This window comes from Neopsephotus bourkii, unplaced genomic scaffold (genome assembly GCF_033783945.1).
Source record: "Neopsephotus bourkii isolate Nb327-2 ecotype Australia unplaced genomic scaffold, CSIRO-AGI_Nbou_v1 NB_53, whole genome shotgun sequence".
In the NCBI taxonomy this organism is placed as follows: domain Eukaryota; kingdom Metazoa; phylum Chordata; class Aves; order Psittaciformes; family Psittacidae; genus Neopsephotus; species Neopsephotus bourkii.
Window position 1 is genome coordinate 1,830,720 of NW_026900570.1, and position 25,916 is coordinate 1,856,635.

The 25,916-nt window shown below is 42.4% G+C and overlaps 1 protein-coding gene across 18 annotated transcripts in view; it reads right to left on the reverse strand.

The window, feature by feature from the left end:
- The window catches only part of KMT2C (lysine methyltransferase 2C), a 194,248-nt gene that overhangs the window by 116,865 nt on the left and 51,467 nt on the right, over nt 1–25,916 (reverse strand). For all 18 annotated transcript variants that reach the window (XM_061348809.1, XM_061348908.1, XM_061348828.1 and 15 more), the window contains 2 exons: nt 16,503–16,641; nt 1,994–2,200 (listed from right to left, as the gene is read on the reverse strand). In XM_061348809.1, the coding sequence (XP_061204793.1) occupies nt 1,994–2,200; nt 16,503–16,641 (346 nt within the window). The remainder of the gene's footprint in view (nt 1–1,993; nt 2,201–16,502; nt 16,642–25,916) is intronic.

Here is a 25,916-nt window from a genome sequence, read left to right on the forward strand (position 1 = left end):
ACAAAACCACCTCTCTTTCCTGAGTGCTCTCCTGCTTCTAACCTCTAAAAACAGTTGGTGAAAGATGACCCATCACCAATAAGCCAAGAGATACAGTAAGCACTGGGATTTTTACCTGTGACAACTGTGCCTCCCTGAAAACTACACCTGCTTCACTTCAGCAACGTCATTCAGAAATATGTGAAAAAACTTTGAGGGAAAAGAGCAGCATCCCCCTTGTACCACCCAGGAAATCTCAAAGGTTTTCGGTTATTACATGGTATCTTCATGACCTGTGTCATGACAGAAGCTGAACACTAAAAACCCCCAAAACCTGTTAGCTCTGACACTATCAACATTAAAACTCCCCATAATGAAGCCCTGCATTAAACCCTTCTGCTCAGCAAACCCAGTTCCGGAACATCACCAGCATCCAGTTGAGCCACCTCTAACATTGAGCTGTCATTCAAAACACAGGAGTTTACAGGCACATTAAGCAAAAAACTAAACCCCAACTGTCATTATTAACATGAAAGCTTTCTCAAAAGATTAAACCAACCAAAGAACACCACAATCTACTCTGCAAACTCCTGTTGACTGGAAACACTCTCCACCTTATCCCAATCTTCTGTACTTAGCCTTTTTGCAAATAGTATTCCACGTGCCTACAAAACAGAGGAACCGTCTGAGGAGAGGCAGCTTTATTCGCTAAGAAATGAGACTTTTTTTTCATATCAGTGTCACACAGTGTGCATTTTTACAACACGGACATACTATATAAACACAAGCCGTGTACGGGAGCAACATCAGCGTGTACAAAACACACTGAACTCTCCAGCAGTAAGCGCAGCCCTAGCGCTGAATTTCAAACACATCAGCCGTGGCAAGCCCGACAGAGCTAACTGAACACGCGCTAATTAAACCCTTTAATTAATCATTCTGGTCAGGTCTGAGGCACAGCAGCACGGCCAGGCCCGGCCCCCGCCGCCGCAGCCCCTCAGGAGGCCGCGGCCCCTCAGGCGGCCCCGCCTCACGGGCGGGCGCGGCCGCCACCGCCTCCGTCATTGTTTCTCTGCCTCGGCCGGGCCCCGCGGGCTGGCGGCGGCTCCGCGCCCGCAGCCAATCCCCGGGCTCCAGCGCGCCTGGCGCCCGCCGCAGGCCCGCTTCCCCCGGGGCCGCAACCCCTCGGCCGCTCGTTCACAGGCTGCCGCTGAGCGCAACCGCGGGGCCAGCACCACCCGCGGGGACAGAACTGTGTACCCAGGGTAGGAGCGAGCGCAGGCTGAGTTAAAAAGGCGCTTCTCCCATCCGTCAGCCATTGCCAGACACACCGTGTGTTGCACTAAGCTTCGCCGCGGAGCTGTGTGCATCCCTGCTGTTTTCGGAACTCCTGAAAGGTGGAACTGACCCAAGAGGACTCGGGATGCTGCCCTTCAGTGGCTAAAACTGCCCTGGTGGGAAACTTGCCAATGATCCAACTTTCTGAAGGGAAGGAAACACGTGCTATGTGCATGCAACACCACCATGCCACACAAGAGCCAGGTCTGGAGGGTAGGATTAAAACCTCCAACAGGGTGGGCAGAGGCTTCTAAATCCAGTCTACAAAACATATCAAGTGTCAGAAGGCCGCTGCTGCCCAAGGAAGTTGTGGCTGCCTCATCCCTGGCAGTGTTCAAGGCCAGGCTGGACACAGCTTGGAACAACCTGCTCTAGTGGAAGGTGTCCCTGCCCATGGCAGGGGGTGGAACTGGATGAACTTTAAGGTCCTTCCAAACCATTCTATGATTCTGCTCTTGTACGTACTTCTACTCCAACTGCAGGAGCAGATAATGTGGAAGAGCCAGCTATTGCTATACAGCTCCTGTGTTGGGTCCCATTGCCCAAAATGACTAATGTTGATGAACCACACTTTCACAAGTTACCTGCATATTGCAGTACAGGATCTGTAAAGATGGTTCCTGAGCTTCATGCAAAACAAAACAAACCCTCAATATTTATTGTAGAATGGACTCACTTCTTCTGTCCTCTCTGTTTGCGCGGCACTGAGTTTTGCCTTGGAGTTCTCTCACAAGCTCCATCGGTGCTGTCGCTGGCTTCGCTCTTACTTAAAGGCTGGTTTTTCCATGGGACAACATACCCAGGGGTTGGACTGAATTGTTTTAAGTCTCCTTGTCCTAATGAGCTCCGTTCTCCACAGTAACAAAAGGCGCAGAGTTGTTCGCTGTGAAAGGGAAGATAATTATTTCTTTGGGGGAGGGAAACAGCACAGGATATACCATCAAAGAGCAACTTTAATTTAACCATTTATGTAAATAAATAAAAGCTCCCCCAAGTCCTGTCAGGTATCAAAGCTCAGCATTCAAGAACACTATTTCCAGCTAATGCAAAGTTATATTAAAAGAGCTTTTTTGTTAACAAAAAGTGTGCGATTAACAAAAAAAAAACCCCGACATATATTCAAATTATTATTATAACCTTTTTTTGCTCAAAAACTCTGTAGACACACGCTTGCTAAAAGGCATGAGGGGGGGAGGGGGAGAAGAATGGGAAGAAGAACTTAACACCTCACACCCATTAAAAAAACTCAGTGTTGCCATCATGGAAAAGGCAAAAGCTCTGTCTTTTTGAACACAGGCCATTATTACACATACACCTTTCTGTAAGCACATACACTTTATGCATAACACAGTGTACAAATACTATACACCAAAAGGTTTAATGAAACATGGGGGTAAAAAAAGGAACAATGAGAATCTCAAGAGCAATGGCTACAGTCCCACATACCAGGGCTTACAACATACACAAATCCAAATATCCTTTTTTACTTCAATATTTAAAATCAAAATGATACCGAAAAGTTTTACCAGAGGGAATTTATATTTACAGAACTGTGACCGCAACAATATCCCTTGTGCCATTTGCAATTATGTTTTAACATGCAGAACATAGCAACAGCACTGAAATGACAGCTCTGACAGCACTCCTTGTGTCACATCATATGGAAGCTACTGAAAAATATTTCTATAATAAACATATCCACAAACTTCAAATGTGAAGTTCTGCAACTAATGCAGTTTGCATTAAAAGAAGGCCGTTTAACACTTTTTTATGCTTAAATGAGCAATTCTGTTTTCTTCATATTTATGCCCCTAAGACCCCAAAAAGATGCCTCAGGGAATAGAGGCTTGGTTTTGCCTGGATCCCAATTAAATTCTTTTCAGTGCATCTCCAAGGTGGCACATTTGGGTTTGGCGCACTCTGTGTTGGGTGGATGAGTGGAGAGAAAGTGGGAGGCAGAGAAAACTTTAAGGCTAAACTCCTGTATAATAACCACTAAATCTGGGGGGGGGAGTGCCTGTACTTTTCAGCCAGGTGAGGCAAAAGCAGCAACAGAAAAAGGTGAAAGTAGAAAAGGAAAGTTCTGAACCAGAACAGATACCCTGAGAATCCAGCAGAGCCCCTTAGATTTGGTTTAGCATACTCTGGGATGGGTCTTTTTGCCCTTGCTGTAGAGCAACCCTAGCAGGGAAAGAAAAAAAACAAGGAAGAAAATACAAGTGGGTATGTAAAGTGTCTTTGAACTGCTTTACTATTACAGTACTAGCAGTACCAGACAGTCAGATGTTAAGGAAGGGAGCAGCATGTCACAAGCCCACAATGAAGCTAAATACTTTTACGTTCTGTAGGTAGGACGGCACTTTCCCTAAGGCAGACAAACCTCTGGGGACATGCAGATTGATGGGCAGGTAAAATAGGTCCCATTCATGGTAGTCAGATTAATACCCTATCATAGTGCAGCTGTGAAGCATTCACCCGCATACTCATGTCTGCAGTCGCATATCCACTGCTGCTCCTGCCTGAACATAGGACCGGTGTGAACCAGCACAACAAACCCCGGAGCTGGTGGCAAATGTCTGTCACGTTCCAGAAATCTTCAGGGAAAAGGTACCCAAAAATAAAAGGGTGTGGAGAAAATATGGATAAACGTGGCATAAGAACGAGGGAAAATGAATAGTTACAGCTAAACAGCACATAGGTCTATCTTAAAAGTGGTTTTCAATGTGACAGAGCAACAAATAGATTATTATTTATATGTCAGAGAATATAACGACTAGACAACCAGCGAAACCTGATCTGGCCTTGCAAGCAGAGTTTGTAAGAAGGGAAAGCAAAGCTATTTATGTTAGTTGAGGCTACAGAGACTTGTGAGGAGACTTAAGAGATTTAAACAGGCAGCACCATGGTATATAAATTAGACTAGTTACAAACACAAGATTATCCACAGTGGAATAAATAATTATTCATATATCCTGTTAGGACAGACTATCACTGCTCATTAAAAGACTCAAGGATAATTACAACTAAATAAACAAAGCTCCTTAAAGTGGAATCGTAGCAAATATGCAATGATGTTAATGTTTATGGAAAAGAAACATGAAACAGTAATTAAAAGTAAAAATAAACTAACTTTTAAAGCGGTATGATTCAAAAAAGGAACACAGGGGTAAAGCAGATATTTCTGGAGCCTGTGAGGCAGCTCTGGTATCACAACTTCCAGCAGTAGCTTTCTGCAGGCAGAGTGAAGTGAAACAACAGGAGCAGCGAGTTTCACAGCTACTCTGCAGCGTGGTGCGGACAGCTGCGAAGCTGTCAAGAATCATATGGTTTGTGCTACTGCTCCTGCTCCAGCAAAGCTGGGGACCGCAGCTGAAGTGAGTGCTCGCTGCAGGGAGGGGGCTGGGGAACCCTTCCCTAAAGGTTTGTGAACACACAGATGCAAAAGTTGAAGAGAGGAGCAACAGAACATTCCCAGGCCACTGCCAAGAGTCTGTGGGGCTGAGACACAGGTGAGAGAAAATAAAGGAGGAGAAACAGGTTTCACACCTTCCAGGGAGGGTAAGCAGAGGGGCTTCAAATGTATTAGGGTACCCAAATATCTAGAAACAACTAGGAGCAGTGTACTCCTTGCCTAACATCTGGATGGATGCTAGGAGAGAGACTCTACACAGGAAAGCCATGGTCCTCCACTTCCCAGCACATCACGGTGCTCATTTATCACACAGTACAAAGTGGCCATTTCCATCACGTTAGCCTTTTAGGCTGAAGTGCTCAGTAAATATTTTAAGTTATGTCTGTATGGGCAGAAGGTAGAGTTTTTTATTCCTATCATCTGAGGATTGCAGAAAGTACTTACAAATCTACTTTCCATATGTCAATATGCAATTAGAGGATCTAAATCTGTGGTGCAAGAAGAGCTCTCATATTGAAGATAACGAAATTGAGATACTGGCAACTCTTAAGATCAAACCCTAGATCTGTTACCGTAATTAGCATATTTTCAGAACAGGCTAATTCAAAATGGGATAACAAGCAAGAGACGATGTGTCACGTATCTTTTTATATGCTACTAAGGAAAAAAAGAAAGAGAAAGCTCACCAATACTCCATTTAAGATGCATCTACAATGTGCCAAACCAAAATGCAAATTTATCATTACCTGTAACTTCAACTTAATTCCTAAACATTCCCAGAACAAACAGGTTTCTGGTTAGATATAAAGAAGATATTATTTACTGTGAGGGCGGTGAGGCACCAGAATGGGTTGCCCAGAGAAGTGGTAAATGCTCCATCCCTGGCGGTGTTCAAGGCCAGGTTAGACATAGCCTTGGGTGACGTGGTCTAGTGCGAGGCATCCCTGCCCATGGCAGGAGGTTGGAACCAGATAATCTGTAAGGTCCTTTCCAACCCAAACCATTCTAAGATTCTAAATACAATTTTTTTATATAGGATTAAGATTCCACAGGTGGTTTATCACCAGTAGGTGCTTATATACCACACCTCATCCCAAAGGATTTCATGCATCTGTATGCATTCAAATCTTAATACATAATGCAGAGGAAAAAACCACATTGAGATCAGATGAGACATACAACTGGGTTTAGGGGATGCAGTAAGAGGCAATAATAATGTCTGAACATCATGCCTGTTCCTACCAAGCCATGAGAGGAGATCCAGACTTGGATGTGGTTAGAAAAATGCCCTTGCTAACAAGAAATACATAGAAGAAAATGGCTGCAGCACCACTGCCAAGGTCGAAAAGTTCTTATTTCACTGAGTTGCCTGGCCACTGCCTCTTTCTCATGCAGAATTTACTCAACTCCCTGACAAGAATCTAAGATGCTACAACCCTCCCCAGTCCACATCCTGACAAAGGAAAACAAAATGACCATCAGCCAGCTAGTCCTGGAGGAAGGGAGAAGAACACTCACAGTTTCCTCTACTTGACCAACAGTGTATAGTCATTAGGACTCATCCTAAAACAGACTTTCCCACTGAAAGGAGCTAATTTCCACACATGCAGCATCGTCAACTAGTTGCGCAATATTAAATTACAGCCAGAGAAACATTTTCTGGTTTGCTTGCAAATATTCAGTCAGAGAATTAAGGTAAAATTGACAGTCCCCAAACAGATTTTTAACAGATTTAAGGCTGACCATCAGGATTACCAACACTTAAGCACACCAAGTGCCACAGCAGTTATACTCTCAAGAGGAAGCAGAAGCCCCTCCTGGATCCTTCTGAACTGGGAAATGGCATTGGCATATCCTGTGTCAGCCAAGACTCTTTGATAATAAGCAGATGTGCTGACTGACCTATGTAAACATCAAAGGTTTTATGCAGTGTCCTGTATGTCACAGACCTACACTTGTGCCTGCAAGAGTACCATGCTGTGCAGCTGGTGGAAATCTTCAGACTGGTCTACAGGAGCTTGTGCAACCCTCAACAGTATCAGATGTGACCTCTCACTCTCCTGCCTATTTTTCACACCTGGGTAGAAGGCATGGCAGTCTGCAATGATATGGGGCACTGCCATCCACTCACAACTCTGTGTATAAGGCTGGGGGAATAAATTTCCCTTCCTCACTTTCATAGGAATGGCTTCCTCCCATACCTCCAGCACCCCTGTACAACTGAATGCCAAAGAAGACAGCAAGTGGCCGATGTTGAGCATGCCTATTACCAAGACACTTGGATTTATACAACCCTTTCAGTACTAAATGGTGAAGGAGGTAGATTCAAGAAAATCCGGTAGCTGGATAAAGGTCCCCTTCTGTCAGAACATGCACAGGGAAAACCAAGCATCCTTCAGAGATGAACAGAAGCTGTCTGCAACAGGAGAAATACAAACTCATGTATGCAGCTCAAGAGATGCTCTCCCCCTACCTTTTCTCAAGTCCCTCCCAGCCTACCTTGGCACGCCCATTATCAAAGAGGTTTGACTGTGCATTTACGTTTTCAATCAATCTCATTAAAAGCAGTAGTCATTGCTGCTGTTTAAACAGGAAACAGCAGTGAATTATTTTTGTGAAATATAATTTGCATGGGCAAAGTTGTTACAGGAAGTTCAACTGGTTTTAGCATCTATTTTTCAAACTAAAATTAAGCTCAGCACAATGAAATTACATATTTGGGAGCAAAATACAACTTCAGTGCATCGTTTGCTCTGATTACCAAAGCAGACTGATAAAAATTGGCCTTGAGAATTCTTCTCCCACCTAATTCTGTTAGTAGTTTTAACATATGTTAAAAGGCTGAATTAAACACTACAGGGGACCCACTATTTATTCCACTATGCAAAGTTGTGCTAATGCACAAACTACTTTGCTTTCACTCTCATTTTATGTTGTGTTAGTCAAAGAGTAAATTGGTTTTTCCTTAGTGGAGATGCACCACCACTATCATTTCGGAAACTTGAATCAGGACCTGGCTTCAAACAACTCTGGGAGTCTGTATCAGTGTGAGTTCTGATATATGTGAGATATTCACAGAGGTGAAGTTATTCTAAAACTCAGGGGTTTAGATTAAGCTTTTCAGCTTCGTCTAAATATCTTGTAATTATCTGGATCCCAATAATGAAGAAGCTTGAAAGGAAACGACCAAGAAAGCTCATTACACAATGCATAAAGACTTTCCACTTCTACAGGGTTAGCAACCTGATAAATCACCCTTCTGAACGAATGATACTAAGGACAGAGGAGGATGCAAAGTGCAACATGGGGATACCACAAAGAGAAAGATGCAAAAGTTCTAAGCTGCAAATTGTATTTCAGTGTTTGACATGGAGGTGTTCTCCTCCCAGCAGGAAACTGAATCACAGAACAACTTGGAATTTTTTAAGTGGTTTGACACTATTCCGCAGAATCACAGGATGGTTTGGGTTGGAAGGGACCTTAAAGATCACCCAGTTCCAATCCCCTGCCATGGCCAGGGACACCTCACACTGGACTGGGTTGCTCAAATCCCCATCCAACCTGGCCTTGAACACTTCAGGGATGGGCCAGGCATCCAGCCAGGGTCCATGTCCTTGTGTTGGGGGCCCCCAGAGCTGAACACAGCACAGCAGATGTGGTCTCACAATAGAGGAGTAGAGGGGGTGTATTTTACAGGAGTATTTAACTTATGCAGTACACTTCCTTCAAGAAAAGGAGGGCGGGAGGGAGTTCACATGAACTTCAGGTACAGAATTTCTAAACTTTATTTGCACAAAGCAATTAAACTGCATTAGACAATAATTGCTTTCCAGTTTTTTTCAAACCGGCACAGTTGGAGTTCTACAGCCAAATAATCAACTTAATGATACTCGTCTCATTTGAGAGAAAGAAAACATTACCCTCCAAACATCACCACCAAACCAACACATTTTAATGACATTTTTATTTTAATGTTTAAAGCTCAGCTAGAATTTCACATGCCCTAAATGCAGGAGAGGTTACTAGAATGCCAGAGCTGAATAAAGAGAATTTAGTACTGATCCAAGGCCATGTAGAAACCATTGTTTAATTTCCATGTGAACTGATACGTACTCTCAAACAAAACTCCCATATTGAATGCAACTGTGAGTATACCTGGAATGTGATACACCACACAGAGAGGTGATTTAACCTCTGAGTGATAAAACCCAAAGAATAGAAAGTACTGTACCTGTATCTTCAGTGTGCCCTTCTGCCCAAAAAGTACAGTCATTGAAAGCCAAATCTCCTCTTTTGGCAAGACAACACAGATCACACCAAAACTGCATAAACCTTGCAGAGGTGGCGGCACCTCTCAGGAAGCAACTCCATACAAATACTAGAAAGGGTCTTACTACCTGAAAATTGCTGAAATTTAATATATACCATATACTGCCTTGAAATAGTAAGTTTTCAAGAAAGCATCAAAATTGTTCAGTCACATTAGGGAATTAAAAAATACTCTGTTCTGCATAATTCATACTTTGTCTTTTTTCTTCAGAAGCCTGTTTAGAGAAGTTATGAAATACAACGGAGTGGGGATCTTTAGTCAGAACTCTGCTGGGTCAGATTAAAGGTTCATCCAGCCCTGTATGGTCAGTGTTAGGATAAGCAGATGCACAGGGGATTTTAAAGAGCAGGGCAAACATATGATACTACCCATGCGTCCCAGTACTTTCAGTTCAGGGCTTCCCTGTATGAGCTGTGATTCCTAAATATTTAGTAATTCTCCATTTCTTTTGACCAGCCTGCTCTTTACCTCACATTTTCAGCAATCCACAACATCCCTCATCAAGGACTTCCATGTCACTCAACACAACTATCTGCTGTGCAAAGAATCACCTCCTTTTATTTTGCATCTAACCCTTAAAAGTTTCATTTGATGACTTTCAGCTTCCTGCATTAAAAGAAACTTCACAGTCACAATACCCTTCCCATGACACCTATGATGTTAAAGCTTCTTATCTTCTTCCTCCAATCTCTTTTACAGACTCAGGGGTTCTGGATTACTTAACTGGAAGGTACTGCAGATCTCTGATCAACCTTTCTGCTGTTCTGTGAAACTGCTAAAGTTTTACTACATTCATTTCTGAAGTTCAGATACACTTTCTGTAACCCTATGGAAATCAGTCCACATTCATTTCTCTAAAAGTTTCTAACTTCACCAAGCAGACCACATGTGCTCAAGCAGACCTTCAGCACATCGAAGCCACAAGCTCAAAATTTCTCTCTTCACTAAGCACACTCCATTCTCAGTCCCTATGTGCAAGCAGACTCCATATGCACCATCCTTACCCCGTGAATGAACATCTAATCCAAAGGTTAGACACATTCACAGGGATCATCTCTACAACTACTACTTTGGGATGCTGCAAGTCCAGATTTTGCCGTTTAAATTGCCTGTACTTTCCAAGAGCTGTGAAATGGAAGTGAAGGAAGGAATGATGAATGAACAAGTAGGGCCAGGCAGTGGGCTTCCTGCGTGAGGGAAATGTAAAGTGATGGAGAAACAGGACAATTGACTGTGTGGAATAATACAGATCACACAGAGAGCCAAAGGAAGCAGGAAGAGAACACAGCCACAGCTGACAAGGAAAATGAGCAAGAAAATGGAGAAAGAGGCAAGAAGCAATACTATGTCACAAACACCTGCCTAGGAGCCACAGGACATGGAGGGAAGGAAAATGCAGACCAGGTAAAAAGCCAAACAAGAAGAAACCTCAGCTGAGTGGACACTAAAACAGTAATTAGAACTGATGAGCAGGGAGTAGGATTAGAAAAGTAAAGAGAATGGGAATATGATGAGAAGTCAACAACGTGAAGAATTGTAAGAGTCTGGCAAAGAAAGCTGGAGATGAAAAAGGAAAAGGTGATATTTGGGAAAAAACGAGAGAGAAGATACCATAATCACTCAACATAGACAGAATATAAGATCCAAAACTCTCACAATAGCCTGTGATGAATATGTAACTGTGCAAACTTCTGACAAAGTAGGCATCCCATCCACTTGTAAGCTTGGTCTCTGTGGGACACTGTGTAACTAGTACTGCTATCAGTCCTTCAGCATGGTCTGATAGACTGCAAGCCTTGAAATTTTGCTCAAGGAACGCTCCCATCTGTCTGCCATCTCTCAGAGGAAAGAAATGCTGTCCAGTCCAAGACCTGACCTGCCAGCGCTATTCTTATTGTTCACCAGCAGCAGGACAGACCCAGGAGGACACAAACAGCCTTAGTAGGATGGGAGAGAGACAAAAAACTGCCTAAAAACATCTATGAAAGTCTTAGAGTGAGACTTCAGAAGCCATGGGGATGTGGTCAAACAGGGCAGGAGACATTGCTAAGAATAGTTTCTGTGCTTGGACCACCTTTTGTAACAGATTAATTCAAGAAGCAAAGGCCCGTGCAAGCTGAAGGTCCAGTCGTGAACGTCACTGATCACAGGTGTCAGGTCCCACAAGGCAGAAGTTCAATGTGACAGCATTAAACGCACTGCAGTCACAATGTCAGTTGTTCACCCTAAGAAAAAGGCAGGATCAGGGCTGACTGTGAAACTTTCCTTTGGCCCCATTTGTGCAATACGCCTTCTGTGCTTCAAGAGAGATGCAGACCATCTGGAGAAAACTCAAAACAGCAAGAAGAATCAGAACTCAAGAAAACATCATCTACAAAGAAAGTATGAACAAATTTGGGGGTTCTGTTATGAGTAAAAGCATGCTGGGGAAATAAAACAAGAGCCTTTTGCACAAATCTATCCTTGGCAGAAGGTACAAGATGTAATGGGATAAACCCAGAACGAGGAGAGTGCGGGTTTGATGTGAACAAAGTATTTTCCACAGTAAAAACAAGGAAGTGCCTGGAAGGGACTGTTTAGGGAAGATCAGGAGGTTTTACTGTTTGACGATCTAAGAGCAGTTTATGTAAACTTCTGTTAGGAATGGTTGCGGTAGGTATGGGCCTTAGAAAAGAGGTGGACTAGATGATTTCCTGCCCTAAGTATCTGAGGTAGGATTGCTTTAACAACGATTCATCATAAATTCTTCTTGAGGCCATTTCCCTAGTGGATGCATGAACATACAGGATAGACAAGCAGTAAAGACTTAATGCTTTTTTCAGTGTGGTCTTAAGTCTTTACCTCCTGGCAACATATACATTGTGCCTGGCCTAGGCTGATCATTGATATAATGCTGAAATATTAATTCACTATTATTAATTTATATTTGTAACACAAAGGAATGCCATCTCCACTTTGCAGACATGGAAGTCAACTGCTGACTTCAGAGGAAAATCTGTAAATGCTTACATTGATCTAGATCTGAAAGTGTAAAGCAAAACTCTGCATTGATTTCACAAGTGCCCTGTTTTGTGCATAAGGTCCAATCTCTGCAGAAAAAATTCTTGTAGAAAAACATTCACGTAAACTACAAACTGCTTTGTAATACATGTGCATGAAAAAAATAATCGGTCTCAGAATTAATCTTAACACTGGTATCTCCTAAAAATATTATCTTGATTTTTTAACTTGAACAGGTTTTTAACATAATATTAAATGTTTCATCTGACTCCTCCCTCCTTCTCCATCAGTGCAGTGTTACTCTGTCCAGATTATCTTTGCCACTCCACAGTCTCTTTTTTCCACTGAGTACTGCTTTTGAGTGTTGCAAGTTCTGTGTGCTTTCTGTGAAGATTAAAGTAAAAAAAGATAAAGCAGTTCACTGCTGCTTTTTCACCATTTTCTTTGTTCACACCATCAACAGATGTTCACCAACCACTTCTTTTCAACAGTCTATAGCACCCCCATGCCCCATTCTCCAGACTCCAAATTTGGTGTTAGCAGCAGGAACAACAAAATAAGGGGGAACAGTGCAATTGGTCTGGAATGAAAATTGCGTGCTTTGTCCAATTACAAGTGAAGCAGGAAAGGAGGAAGGTGTGTTGCCAAGGTTTTTCTGTAGTTTTAGCGACAGTCTCACAAGAGCAGATATTTAGCAGACCAAAGTACCAAAATCAAAAAAGCTGTGTGAAAATCTCAGCTTCTGCTTATTTTAAGAATGTTCTGTCTTCATGATTATAGCAAAAGAACTGAAAATGTGCAATTAATGCAATTTATAGTCTCTGAAAGTAGAAAATAAAATGTATCAAAAGGTGTTTTGTTCTTCTATGAAATTGTGTTTCTGGGCCATTCTTGTTAGCTCTTAATGCTTCGAGTTGACAATGTGGGAAGCAGAGGAGGAAGGTAGAAGTGGGCTCTGCTGTAAGGCTCAGCCAGTTTCTGGCTGCTTGCCTGCCTCATGGGCTGCACTTCCCCTGCTCTCTGCAGGCAGCATAAACCAAGGGAGCAGATTCCTTTCGAAGAAGCTGGATTCCACTCAGCCATAAGTCCTGGGCTGACAGAAGCTTCTCACAAGGCTTATAAAAAGAAAAAGGGAACAACCAAAGGAAAAGGCTCCAAAACCCATGACGCTCATGATATATAAGAGCTGGCAGCATTACTTTTACCACTGCCAGGCTTGGTAGTTTATCTTTGCTTGATGTTATTGCACCTCCCCGCATGTGGTCAATAATTCACTCATTCCTTCTGTGCATACACACACATGCCTCACCCCTTCCAGCCTCCCTACCCTAGTATGGCTCAGATAGTTTATTCTAATGTTTTTTAGCACAGTGGTTTCTGAGCACTAATCCTATACCCTGCCCCAATCCTATTTACAGTCAGTAGTTCTCTCGGACTCCCCTATCTCCCTGCTCAGAAAGAATCCAATATTGACCATCTCCTCTCTCGCCTTTCTCTTAAATATTCTTGTTTAGCCTCAGTCTCAGGAGGGATCCAGAGAAAAGTACCACAAAAGCCAAGTTTTGGCTAATCTCTCAGTTCTGTGACTGAGATCATAAAACCTCCTGAAGTTCAACAAGGCCCAATGCAAGGTTCTGAACATGCATCAGGGCAATCTCAAACATGAACAAATGCTGGGTGGAGACTGGATTAAGAACAACCCTGAGGAGAAGGACTTGGGGGTGTTGGTTGACAAGAAGTCCAACATGACCCAGAAATGCACGCCTGCAGCTCAGAAAGCCAACTGTATTCTGGGCTGCATCAAAAGGAGTGTGACCATCAGCTCAAGGGAGGGGATTCACCACTCCACTCTAATGAGACCCACCCCCTGCAGTCCTGTGTTCAGCTCTGCGGCCCGCAACACAAGAGGGATGTGGACCTGCTGAAGTGAGTCCAGAGAAGGCCATGAAGGTGATAGAGGGCTGGAGCACCTCTCCTATTGGACACGTGCTGAGAATGCCAGGCTTGTTCAGCCTGAAGAAGAGAACACTCCATGGAGCTCTTAGAGCAGCTTCCAGTGCCTAAAGGGGCTGACAAGAAAGCTGGAGAGGAGCTTTTGACAAGGGCATGTAGGGACAGGACAAGTGGGAGTGGCTTAAAGTAAAGTGAAAGAGGGTAGATTGAGATTAGTGCTCAAGGCTGGGTTGGACGGGGCTTTGAGCAACCTGACCTAGTGGAAGGTGTCGTTAAGGTCTCCTCCATTTTATGGATTCTGTGAAATCCCCATCCTATTTCTGGTATTTCCTATTATGTTCAATAGCTACTCTTCAGTAGCAAATTAATGATTTAATGTAAAAGCCTTCATCTTATGCCCTGTGTCCTGTGGTTCTCTGACTACTTTATCTTCACTACCAAAGACAGAAACCCAGAATTATCTTACACTCAACTGGAAAAGTAACGCAAAAGTAGGTCTGCCTACACCTGCATCTACTTCTGGTAGAGGCTTTAGTTCTTTTTTGTGCTCCAGGCAATTTCTGCAGGGTCTGTTATAATGTACTTCCATAATTCTCCCATGTCTCATACACCTTGAAGTAATTTCCAAATATATAAATACTTTCATTGGATTAAGTTAGTTACACTATAAAACAGGAAGGTATAAAAGCTTACTAAAAGAGATGAAGCTAATGAGTATGAGTTATTTGGAAATCAGCTTCAAAACTACTTCAGTGAGTTATGGGTTTAAAGTCTCTACACAGTCACACTATCATAAATCTTGATACATTTCCTCCCACCACTGCAAAACCAAACGTCAGTGTGCGTTACTTCACACGTTGTATTTTCTCCTAAGAGAACAGTGAAGCCACCCAGAACCCAGTCCTCCTACCCCTGCATGACACAGTGACAGAGTCAGCACACCACAATGACACAGATGATTGATCAAGAAATCACTGATCCAAGAGGCTTTCTTCTGGTAGGTTTCAAGACACAGTGCCAAAAAACCCTTGACATCTTTGTAATGAGGACATCAATGACTCCTACAATAAACACCAATCCTGCACCTAAGTCTGGAACAAAAATTACATGGGGTTAGAAAAACCTTAGATCTCTCATACATTTCCTTCCAAAATGTGAGACACAGAGTCTGATCACTGTTATTTAAATTAAAAATTAATAGTACTTAGCTTTTTAATGCTTTGATCAGCCAAAACAATGGGCCTTATCGGCCTTTCCTTCTTGACTAATCGAATTCAACACTTTCAGTTGGAAGTAAAAGTAAGTTGAGGGCAAATAAGGGCTGTTCAGAACCAAGAAGATGTTTTTTTAGGAGACTGTTGTCCAGCTTTTAAGGAACAAGTTCAGGGTGAAAGAAAGTGCTGTAATCAAATATTCATGATAACAGCAAGAAAGAAACCTTGAGAAGAACAGAGAGCAGATGAAACAGCACTAAAACTTTTGCAAATCATCCAAAACAGGGTCAAATAAATAACAAAAACAGCTGTTGAGCTCAAGGCCCTCTACGTATTTACTGCAAGTTAATACCAACTTTGGGAAACTCCATTAGGAACAGAAATTTTAGTGTGTTTCATTCAGGTATACGCACAACATGTATTTAACTGAAATTCTCTGCGAGAAGTGAAGTATCTCTTGGAACCTAAGAAGTCTGTGAGCACGTGAAGCATGAAAATGATACATGTGGCAAGTAGATGAAGTAATTTTTTGTACATGGAAAATACGCTCTGTGTTGGATTAAAAAAAATATGATGACAATTCTCTCCAACTCTGTCAAAATATAATTACACCTTTAACCATCTGGTAACAGCAATCTCTGCAGCAGTAGAGACCCACTGCTGGATTAAAAGCTGGTATCAGGGCTTCAACAGAGCAGCTCTCTAGGATTCTGTGACACTGTTTCAAAAGCGATCACAGACGGTGTGTTCTGGTTTCCCTCAAATAATGTAACTAACACGTTCACTGGTTTTGGGGGTAATTTATTCTGATTAAAAGTTTTTTAGATTACATTTTCTGTATTGTAAATTCTTAAATAGGGAAGAACACAGTAGAAATGACAAGAGATTTGTTCTACTTTGTTCCTGAAAATGTAGCCATACAAGCTGAAACTTCAGAAATAACTTTATATGGACTTGCTAGTACATCATTTTCTGAGTAGGAAAGCTTCAGTAATCACATTTTATCTCCTACCACTTGTGTGTTTTAACTGAAGCAGTTAATATGCTGTAATTCAAGGGTTTACCAGCATGGTCTGCAGAAAACACTCAATGAACATGCTTTCCACCTTGCTCTCCCTATATGCCAATGAAGCCATCAGTCTCGAGTGCAGGGGCTGCTGCCAGCACTCCAGAGCACCAGCAGTGTGTCCCAGGCCTGCACCCTGAGCACTCTGCTCCCCATTATCTGGCTCCCAGCCCTTCCCCTGACTAAGCACCCGCCTCCTCGCACACCAACCTGGGTTTAGCTTCCACACCCACAGAGGCGGTGGAGCATGCAGATTCCTCAGACACTGAGTGCTGAAGGACCGGTGTTAGCTGCTTGGTGCTGTCCACTTCCGTTTGGGCATCCTCTTCTGCAGACTGCTCTTTGACTTCTGTTTAACAAATAAGAATAATATTTATTAATTTATTTATGCTATAAAAACATCTGTGAGCTTTCTCTTGTGCTGCAGAGATGCTTTTTACTTACAGACAGGTCAACCAATGTAACTATGTTCTCAGACACAACAAAAGTGAAAGAGGAGGAAAATACTACCCTTCACATCTAGCTAGAACTTGAAATTGAAAGCTTATAAACCTATAAAGTTTCACATGCTTATAAAGTTCCATAACACAGCATACCACTGTGAACTAAAGACCTTCAGTAAGTAATGAGGAGTGGGGCAGGAGAAGCATTGTTTAGAGACAGCCTTTTCATACAAGGCTGCAGTTCTAGACATTCTCATTCTCCCCACATCTCCTCTTGTGCACATGCTCTGTCATCCCTGAACAAACATCAGGCTGAAGCACACTCATCTAGGGTACAATGAACATTTTTTAACTCCCAGATTAGCTTTAACTTTGATGAATTCCCTGCACTAGCTCATTCCTGGTTATACTAACTCTGTGCTGGCACAGGATTGAAGAGGTGAAGGAAGGAAGGACATGGTTTATGCCATCTTAAACTCCATTACGAACTGCAGGAACATAAGCAAATTTTGCAGCATCCTTTTAATTTCATTAGGTTTTAGACATAAATATACACATCTACAGCTGGCAATGTTACTATCTGCCAAGAAGGTTTGTTTCTGCTCAGAAACATGAAACACTGTGCTGCTGTCTGCATAGCTTAAATCCTATCCCCATTTGGTTTCCTCCCTTGCACAGAGGGAGTCTGGGATTCACCAGGAGGACAAGGTAATGTGCCACTCCAAGTGCATCAGAACACACAGGAACAAAAGTTAAGGCTGTAGAGCAATAAAATCTGGTATTTCCACACTTCTCCATATTTTGACTTTGAAAGCTAAATAACATTAAAATTACCAGACTCTGGCAGATATTCATCAGCATGTCCAGCTTAAGACATGTCTCCCACTGTCAGTGTCTGTGGCTGCCTCATGAGCCAGCTTGTGCCCAGGTAGCCAACATGGCCAACAGCATCCTGGCCTGTATCAGCAATAGCATAGCCAGCAGGACCAGGGAAGTGAGTGTATCCCTGTACTTGGCACTGGTGAGGCTGCACCTCAAATACTGTGTTCAGTTCTGGGCCACTCACTGCAAAGAAGACGTTGAGATGCTGGAGTGGGTCAGCTCCAGCAACTCAATGGCTGGGCCGGCTGGGAGGGCAATGAAGCTGGTGAAGGGTCTGGAGCATAAGTCTTATGAGGAGCAGTTGAGGGAAGTGGGGTTCTTTAGTCTGAAGAAGAGAAGGCTCAGGAGGAAAACCTTATCACTCTACAACTACCTGAAAGGAGGACAGAGTGAGGAGGTGGCTAGCCTCTTCTCCCAGGTAACAAGTGATAAGAGGCAATGGCCTCAAGCTGCACCAGGGGACGTTTAGACTGGATATTAAGAAAAATCTCTTCACCAAAAAGTCAGGTATCAGAACAGGCTTCCCAGGGAACTGGTGGAACCACTGTCCCTGGAAGTGTCCAAAACCTGTGTACATGAGGCCCTTAGTGACGTGATTTAGTGGTGGACTTGATGCTCCGGGGGGTAACAGTTGGGCTTGATCTTTTCCAAGGTCTTTTTCAACCTAGTTGATTCTATGATTCCATGATCTGTCCCACAGCAGAGCCAGACCAAGCACCTGTGCCTGTGTCACCTGCCATCTAAAACTTCAGTGAGCACAAGTTTGAGCTGAGAGGCCAATACATAACAGCTCTTTCAAGGAAGTCTGGTAGAGTAAAGCAACAGACTATTTAGAAGATTTAAGCAGAAGTTACAGTCACTTTTTAAAAAAACTAATACACAGCATATCAAAATATCATCAAATATTGCAAAGGATAAATTATTCAAGTGGAGAAATGGATGGTTAGAAGAATCTGCGACATGGGTGGGAGTGCGGAAAAACCTGCTATAAGCTTTAATCTTATTTATAAGATCAATAAGAGAGAAGAAAACTCTCAGAACACAGAACTGCACAGCTTGGTCTGTAATACTGAAATTATACGCCCGCTACAGCACATGGAGAAGAGGAAATCTTTCTTGTTTGATGTACAAAGATTGAAGTAAAATTATTCTTTAACCCAGAGTGACCTCATTTAGAAAGGCAATGATGTAATATTTAAAACCCTCAATGAAGGCACATGAAACATACTAAAGAGAAACACAAAGAAGAAATTCCCTGTTCATGACTGGGTGTGCTGAATGTTTATTTGAGCTGGTGCAAACTGAAACCGCTTCCCTAACTTCAGTTAAGCTATTCAGCGACATATACCTGAAACACTGCTGAACGTCTGAAACATCCAGAAATGTTTGAAAACCGAATGGCTGGTGTTAAACCCATTATACCAACCTATCCTAAAGAAAAAAAGAATGCTGAACAATCACCTGATGCCAAATAAATATCCTGTTGGGAAATGCAGCCCTTGTAATAGTAAATGGCTCTGTACAGAAAACAAAACAAAATAAATCAAAATCCCATGCCCTTAGTTTTTGGCACATCTGAATAAACAATCCCTACAATCACTCCTGCATGAGGATTCCCAACATAGGCAGCATCCAGCGGAGCCATTCATAATGGTCTGTAGTGCATCTCCAAAGTGTGCTGGATCTGAAGGATAATTTTATGCAAGTAACCCCCAAAGTTCTACATACATCCTCAATGAAGAGTGCAAAACATAACTACCTATAAGACAGGCAGACCTCAAATCAATAACACCAAAACCCGCACCACAGTCCACGACAACACCACACCAAGTGCCCAAGGAAGACCACCACAAACTGTGGTCTTGTTCTGAACCATCTCAGCAACTCTAATTAACCTAGTTAAACTTTGAAAAAGGAGCTCTGCATTACTGTGTTATTTGCAGAAACTGTCAAACAAGGAAAAGCCATTAACTCTTTGCCAGCTTTCATCTCATTACATATTAATGGGCACCCATTACACTGGAAAGCAAAGTTCACGGACACTTGCTCATTCTCAAGAACTCTGGACTATGTGAGAAGACACAGATTGTTTACCACTACACACTATGACTACATGAGCTTACATCCTTATGGTGCTTCTTCCCCTGCTGTTTGCTTCTCTAGAAAAGAAGAGACCCAAATTATACTAAATGAGACAAACAACATCTCAACTGCTGTCTCTGCAATAAACCAAACTGTGTCTCAATATGCCGTTGGAAGACTGAAAACACGGTGCTCACCAAACAGAATGAAAATAGCGTTTATGTTAGCTGAAGTATCGCACGCACAACTTGGTGAAAGTTTTCCAACACAAGATTAAGGAAGAACAGAAGTAATGCATTTCATGAGCCAAACTCCTAGGAGATGGGAGTCCGGCACTGGCATGGCAGAGGGACAGCAGATACCCTCACTGCTGCCTCAGGGACGCTCCTGGAGGCATCTGGCACATCACACTAACTGCTTTTCACCGAATTTAATGAACATTCATCAGACTTGGTTATGGCACCCTACTTTGAAGCTCCTGGGAGTGAAGGAACCATGAATGATTAATAAATGTGAAGCTCATTTGCAAATTCATATATAAGGCTTTATTTTGCACCCTGTTTTCATGACTGTTTCTGTCACAGTGAAGATCTTGCCCATATATAATAAGTCGGGGGGGGAGAACTGGAATTAAAAAAACAAAAAAGAAGCTATGTGCACAATTCCAGGTGTCTCCAAGTTATTTTTTTATGTCAGCATCCTTTACTAAGCATTAGAAAAATACTAGGAAACACAGCTTTTAAAGAAAAATATTATTTGAATACTTTACATCAATAGTTCTTCCTCACCTGACTGGTGAAGACAGCAAGGTCTTCTTATTAAAGTTAAAGGAAATCCCTGAGAGTGTGAGGAGTTAAGTTCCTACCCACGTGGGCCATCAGAAGGGTTGAGATGTCCATAAGCTTTATGACTTGGGTAATATTTTTTAGAATTCTTCCCTGTGAGGGTGGTGATGTGCTGGCACAGGTTGCCCAGAGAAGCTGTGGCTGCCCCATCCCTGGCAGTGTTCAAGGCCAGGCTGGATGGGGCTTTGACTAACCTGGTCTAGTGGAAGGTGTCCCTGCCCATGGCAAGGGGTAGAACTGGATGAGCTTTAAGTTCCCTTCCAACCCAAACCATGCTATGATTCCATGATAACATCCACAGGATTACAGCATGGCTGAGGGCAGGAAACAGCCCAGAGGTCACCTTGTCCAGCCCCCAACTCAAGCCAGACCACCCAGAGCCAGCTGCCCAAGACTATGTCCAGGCGGTTTTGAGCACCTCCAAGGATGGATGTACAAAATAGTAGGGGAAAAAAAGAAACCTCACCTACCATAGATGGGCAAGTCACTGGGATTGGCAAGATCTACAAAACCTACAGCAAGATAAGGAGATACATTGGCAAATGCTATGCTGTGGCAATCAGGCAAAGACGACACCAGCATATCCAAAGGTTGGGTTTTTTTTAAAGTTAGAAACTACTTTCCAACTCAAAACTTTAAAATGCTCCAAAAAGTTCTGCCACAATAGAAAGAAAATATCTTTTAAAATCTTATGAGATCATGTTCAGTATACAGGGACACTGAGAACAAGAATCAAAACAGCTGTCATAAACAAACTATTCTACTGCTGCTTAAATGCAACAAGGTGACTATTTAACCAGTTTACGGGTTGGGACTCTGCTGCCAGACCTACTGCTAATTTGGCAGACAACAAAAGAAATGTTATGACCTTCCAACACTTTCAATAGGAACAGAAGGTATCACAAGCTGGAAAATACCAGTATCACCAAACACAGCAGGGACATTCCAGGGATCTCAACTGTTGCTTACTGAGGTGTTCTGCAAGAGAGACTGACAAGTTTTTCACCAGCAGATGCAATTGTTATTTCTGCACAAGGAAGGGATAGTGCTGTGTCAGAAATGACAATAGGACAAGGGGTTTCACAAAGCCCCATAGGGGTCTACAGAAGTACAAGCAACACCAAAATGCTCTAGTTCTACTAGTTTAGACAGATTAAGAAACCATGTCAGTACAAATACAAAAAGAAATTTTAACAAAAGAATGTAAGTTATGACTTTAAATGCCTACCCAGCACTACAATTCCCAAGTTTCACTCACTGTGCCAGTTTAGGAACAAGTTTCCACTACTCAAGAGCTTGTAATTCTGTTACTGTTCCAGACACAATTTCATTGAAACATCACCTCTCCTACCAGCTTCTGAGCAATTCACTGGCACACTTCACATGCACAGGTTTTAGAATGGACACACTGTGGCTAACTGGTCCTTCACAGGTCCCCCGCAACCCTTTCAGACAACAGCGAGCCAACTCAAGGTATACTGAAGGAGAATCATGCAGAGCGTGATGGCTGCGAATAGCTGCACCATTGCTTGGGCTGCACCGAGTCTGTAGACACATAATCTTGACTAAAAACACAACCATAGAAGAGAGGGGAAAAAAAAGCATCCTGAAGTTCGAGTGTGATGGCAGTAATCCCATGCAAGAACCATTTGTCTATGGACATAGCTTCTTCACCTTAAGTCAACACTGTACAATTTTATTCACCACATAACAAAACGTACAACTGCATCAGAAGAGTTTTGTTGGCGTTTTTTTGCACATGTATTTTCTTTTAAAACCACCACTTATCTATTTTTTCTTCTCTGAAGGACACGGCAGTGATTTACTCACTGCGACAGTTGCTATATGGAGATGAGAAGAAAGCCTGCGGTTATTCTTTTTTGTACATCTCGATGTGTACTTGGATACTTTTCATTCCAACAGAACTCCTATTTGTTACATACACTTCACACAGAAAATCACTTTGTTCAAGTTTTGTACAGGTTATAAAATAAAAATCAGGTTTTCAGTGTAGGACCATTTAAACTGTAATTTCAGTCTTTTTCAACACAGAACACTGAATTACGGATAACCAGCTCCCAGTGATCCATGACCGAGAAACTTCCTAAGCTGGCGGTGGTATTCAACAGCACTTCTCTGATGATTCTTCCATGAATTTGTTCAGGTCTTTTGGCCATGTAAAATTTTTCATGCCAAAGCATCCAGCAGCAATGAATTCTACAATTTAAGTAGATACCAAGTGCAAACACAACTACCTTATTGCTGAACATGAGCTGATGTCCCCTGATTTTTGTGATGCAAATCAAATCATCATTCCTTGATCGGTTTCTCCATATCACTCATCATTCTGTGGGACTCTACAAACTTCCTCCTCAGTTATATCATTTCAGGTTGAAATGTTTTACCTTAACTGAACCCTGCACAGAAGCTATTAGTTACTCCTTGTCGTACTCGTTGGCCTTTCCTGTACTTCCCCAATTACAGCTTGTCCTTTTGGAGAAGAGGAAGCAGAACTGCACATGGCGTTTAACATGCAGCCGTGCCAAGGACTTATAAAGCAGCAGTAAAAAAACCACACTGATGCTTTTTTCCCCTAATCCCTTTGCCAGTAATTCTTAGAACTTGATTTCCTTCTTGGACTTATAAAAGCTACTGCTATTCTCAGAACTACAGTACCACTTGCTCCGGTAGCAACAGCTATTTGAGAGCGGTTTTTGTTGGATTTTTCCCCTGCATGTTCTTGTACATAAACTACTACCGAATTCAGGAGTCATTTCACTTGCTACAGTCAGTCTTCAGCGCCTTGCAGGTGGGCATCTCTTTATTACCCTAAGAAAGTTTATTTTACCCACTACTTTCCTACCTTTTGTACCTGACCTAGAAAAGGGTTACCAGGGCAGATGCTTTGGGACTCCAACACCAGCCTGGTTTATTCTATGATTTGAATTAGGTGAGACTGAGGTTTGAATTCCTCTAACTGGAGAGTTTGCCTCAACACAGCATGACTAAAAACTAAGACAGGTCCACAGAACTAAAACATACACAAACCAACACTGTTTCCAGTGAGGAAAAGAGTGTACATCACACAGGATACATGCTACTATTGCAGTGTATTTGCCCTGTAATAACAATGCATTTCACCTATCATGGCTTTTCTTAGAAGAAATTAATGTGAAGTTCAACAAGAAATCACCTGGCCAGGCAACATAACTGGGTCTGATAATAACCTTACTAATGACAACAACACAATATCAATTGATAGGATCATACAGGTTCTTTTACGTATTATCAATTCTGAAGCCTCCAAACACCATGCAGAAGTAAAGATCTGTTATTAACTATTAATTTAAGAATTAGTTGACATAGTATAGATAGTAAACAGAATACTTAATGGATTTACTATGAGTTTGCCAAGAGACTCAGAAATTAAACTTAACTGAAGTTCTCCCAGATCAGAGTCTGAATCTCAACATTTTTATGTGACACAAAGACAGGAAGAATTAAAGACTCTAGGACTAGCTGGGTATTTCACAAATGTTCTTAAAAGAAAAGCAAAAACAAAAGAAGGCGTAATCAGAGAATTAACTCACAGAATTCGCTTTCACTCAAGTTAAATGTAAAACCAAGATTACACAAAGCATAAAAATTTGCAGGAACTAACAGAAGATGGGGAAAAGAACCAGAGGCCAAGTCTTCATTAATAGACTTGGCTTCATTAACAGACACCAAACCTAAAGAACGCTTACCAGGATTTTTGTCATATTTCGTTCCTTTAGATTAACAGATTTATATTGGCATGTATGTGTGTGCACAAACCCACACGCTTCCCAGACTTCTGTGGGTTTTGGCCATTAAAGAGACTCATTCCTCTGAAGAAAAAACTACAGAGAGGAGCAACACAAGTGGACCTGCAGGAGAACGCAGTATTCTACAACAACCCGTATTTTGCAGACAGCTAGAAAGGTGGAAGTTGTTGATGGCTGGAAGGTCTTGACAGGAGCAGAGGCAATGGGCACAAACAAACACAGGAGGTTCCCTCTGAACATCAAGAAACACTTTTTTGCTATGAGGGTGACCAGAGAGCTGGCACTGGTTGCCCAGGCAGGTTGTGGAGTCCCCATCCTTGGAGATACTCAAAAGCTGCCTGAACATGTTCCTGGACAACCATCTCTGCTTGAGCGGAGGACTGGACCAGACAATCTTCAGAATTCCAGCCAACCTTAATCATGCTATGATGCTGCAGGTGCTAAAATGATGGGAGGGATGGGTAAACTCAACATTGGCTGGAAATTACCAGTGCAACATCACTGTGAGAACCACAGTGAAGAAAAATGAAGGAACATACAGCTGGAAAGACCAATATGAAGCTCAGAAGCAAAACAGACACTAGGGGAAGAGCCAAGAAATCAGCAAGAGAAACAGGGCTTGGTGGGTAAAGGAAAAGAATCCTCCCTGAGGTTTAGAAGAAGCTAGAAATCTATTGATTCAGTAGAAGCACTTGCCAGCACCTTTTTTTTTTTTTTTTTTTAGGAAAATGTTGACTTAGCTCCAAAGAGATCTTTTTTTCCAAATTCCAGAATTTCCTTTTTCCAATTCCAAATCTCTCCTCTCTTTCCATCCTTAAGAATTCTACGTTCATTTATCCCAAAGAGAACACAGCACTTGGCAGAAAACGGGCAGGGCTCAGAAATCACTGTACTTGGCGGGGATAATAACCCATACTGAAATGATCAGAGCAGCACACAGCTTACCCTGCTCTGCTTCCAATTCTGCCTCTTTTCACATAAGAGATTACAGAATTTTGTTAAGGGTAGTAACTTGTTTCCCAAGCTGCAATTGAAACAGCCATGCCTTGGCATTATAAAAGAGTTACTTCAGGAAGAATTTCTGCCTTTTTTACTTTTTTGAACAAACATTTGTGTCAACATTACAAATGGAAATAATGTATAATGCTCAGTAGAATCAAAGAATCATGGAATAGTTAGGGTTGGAAAGGACCTTAAGATCATCAAGTTCCAACCACCCTGCCATGGGCAGGGACACCTCGCTCTAAACCATGCCACCCAAGGCTCTGTCCAACCCAGCCTTGAAAACCACCAGGGATGGAGCATTCACAACTTCCCTGGGCAACCCATTCCAGTGCCTCTTCTTCCTTATATCCAATCTAAACTTCCCCTGTTTAAGTTTTAACCCATTACCCCTTGTCCTATCACTACAGTCCCTAATGAAGAGTCCCTCCCCAGTATCCCCGTAGGCCCTCTTCAGATACTGGAAGGCTGCTATGAGGTCTCCACGCAGCCTTCTCTTCTCCAGGCTGAACAGCCCCAACTTTCTCAGCCTACTTACATCCCCTTTTGCTTCCCCCCCTGCCC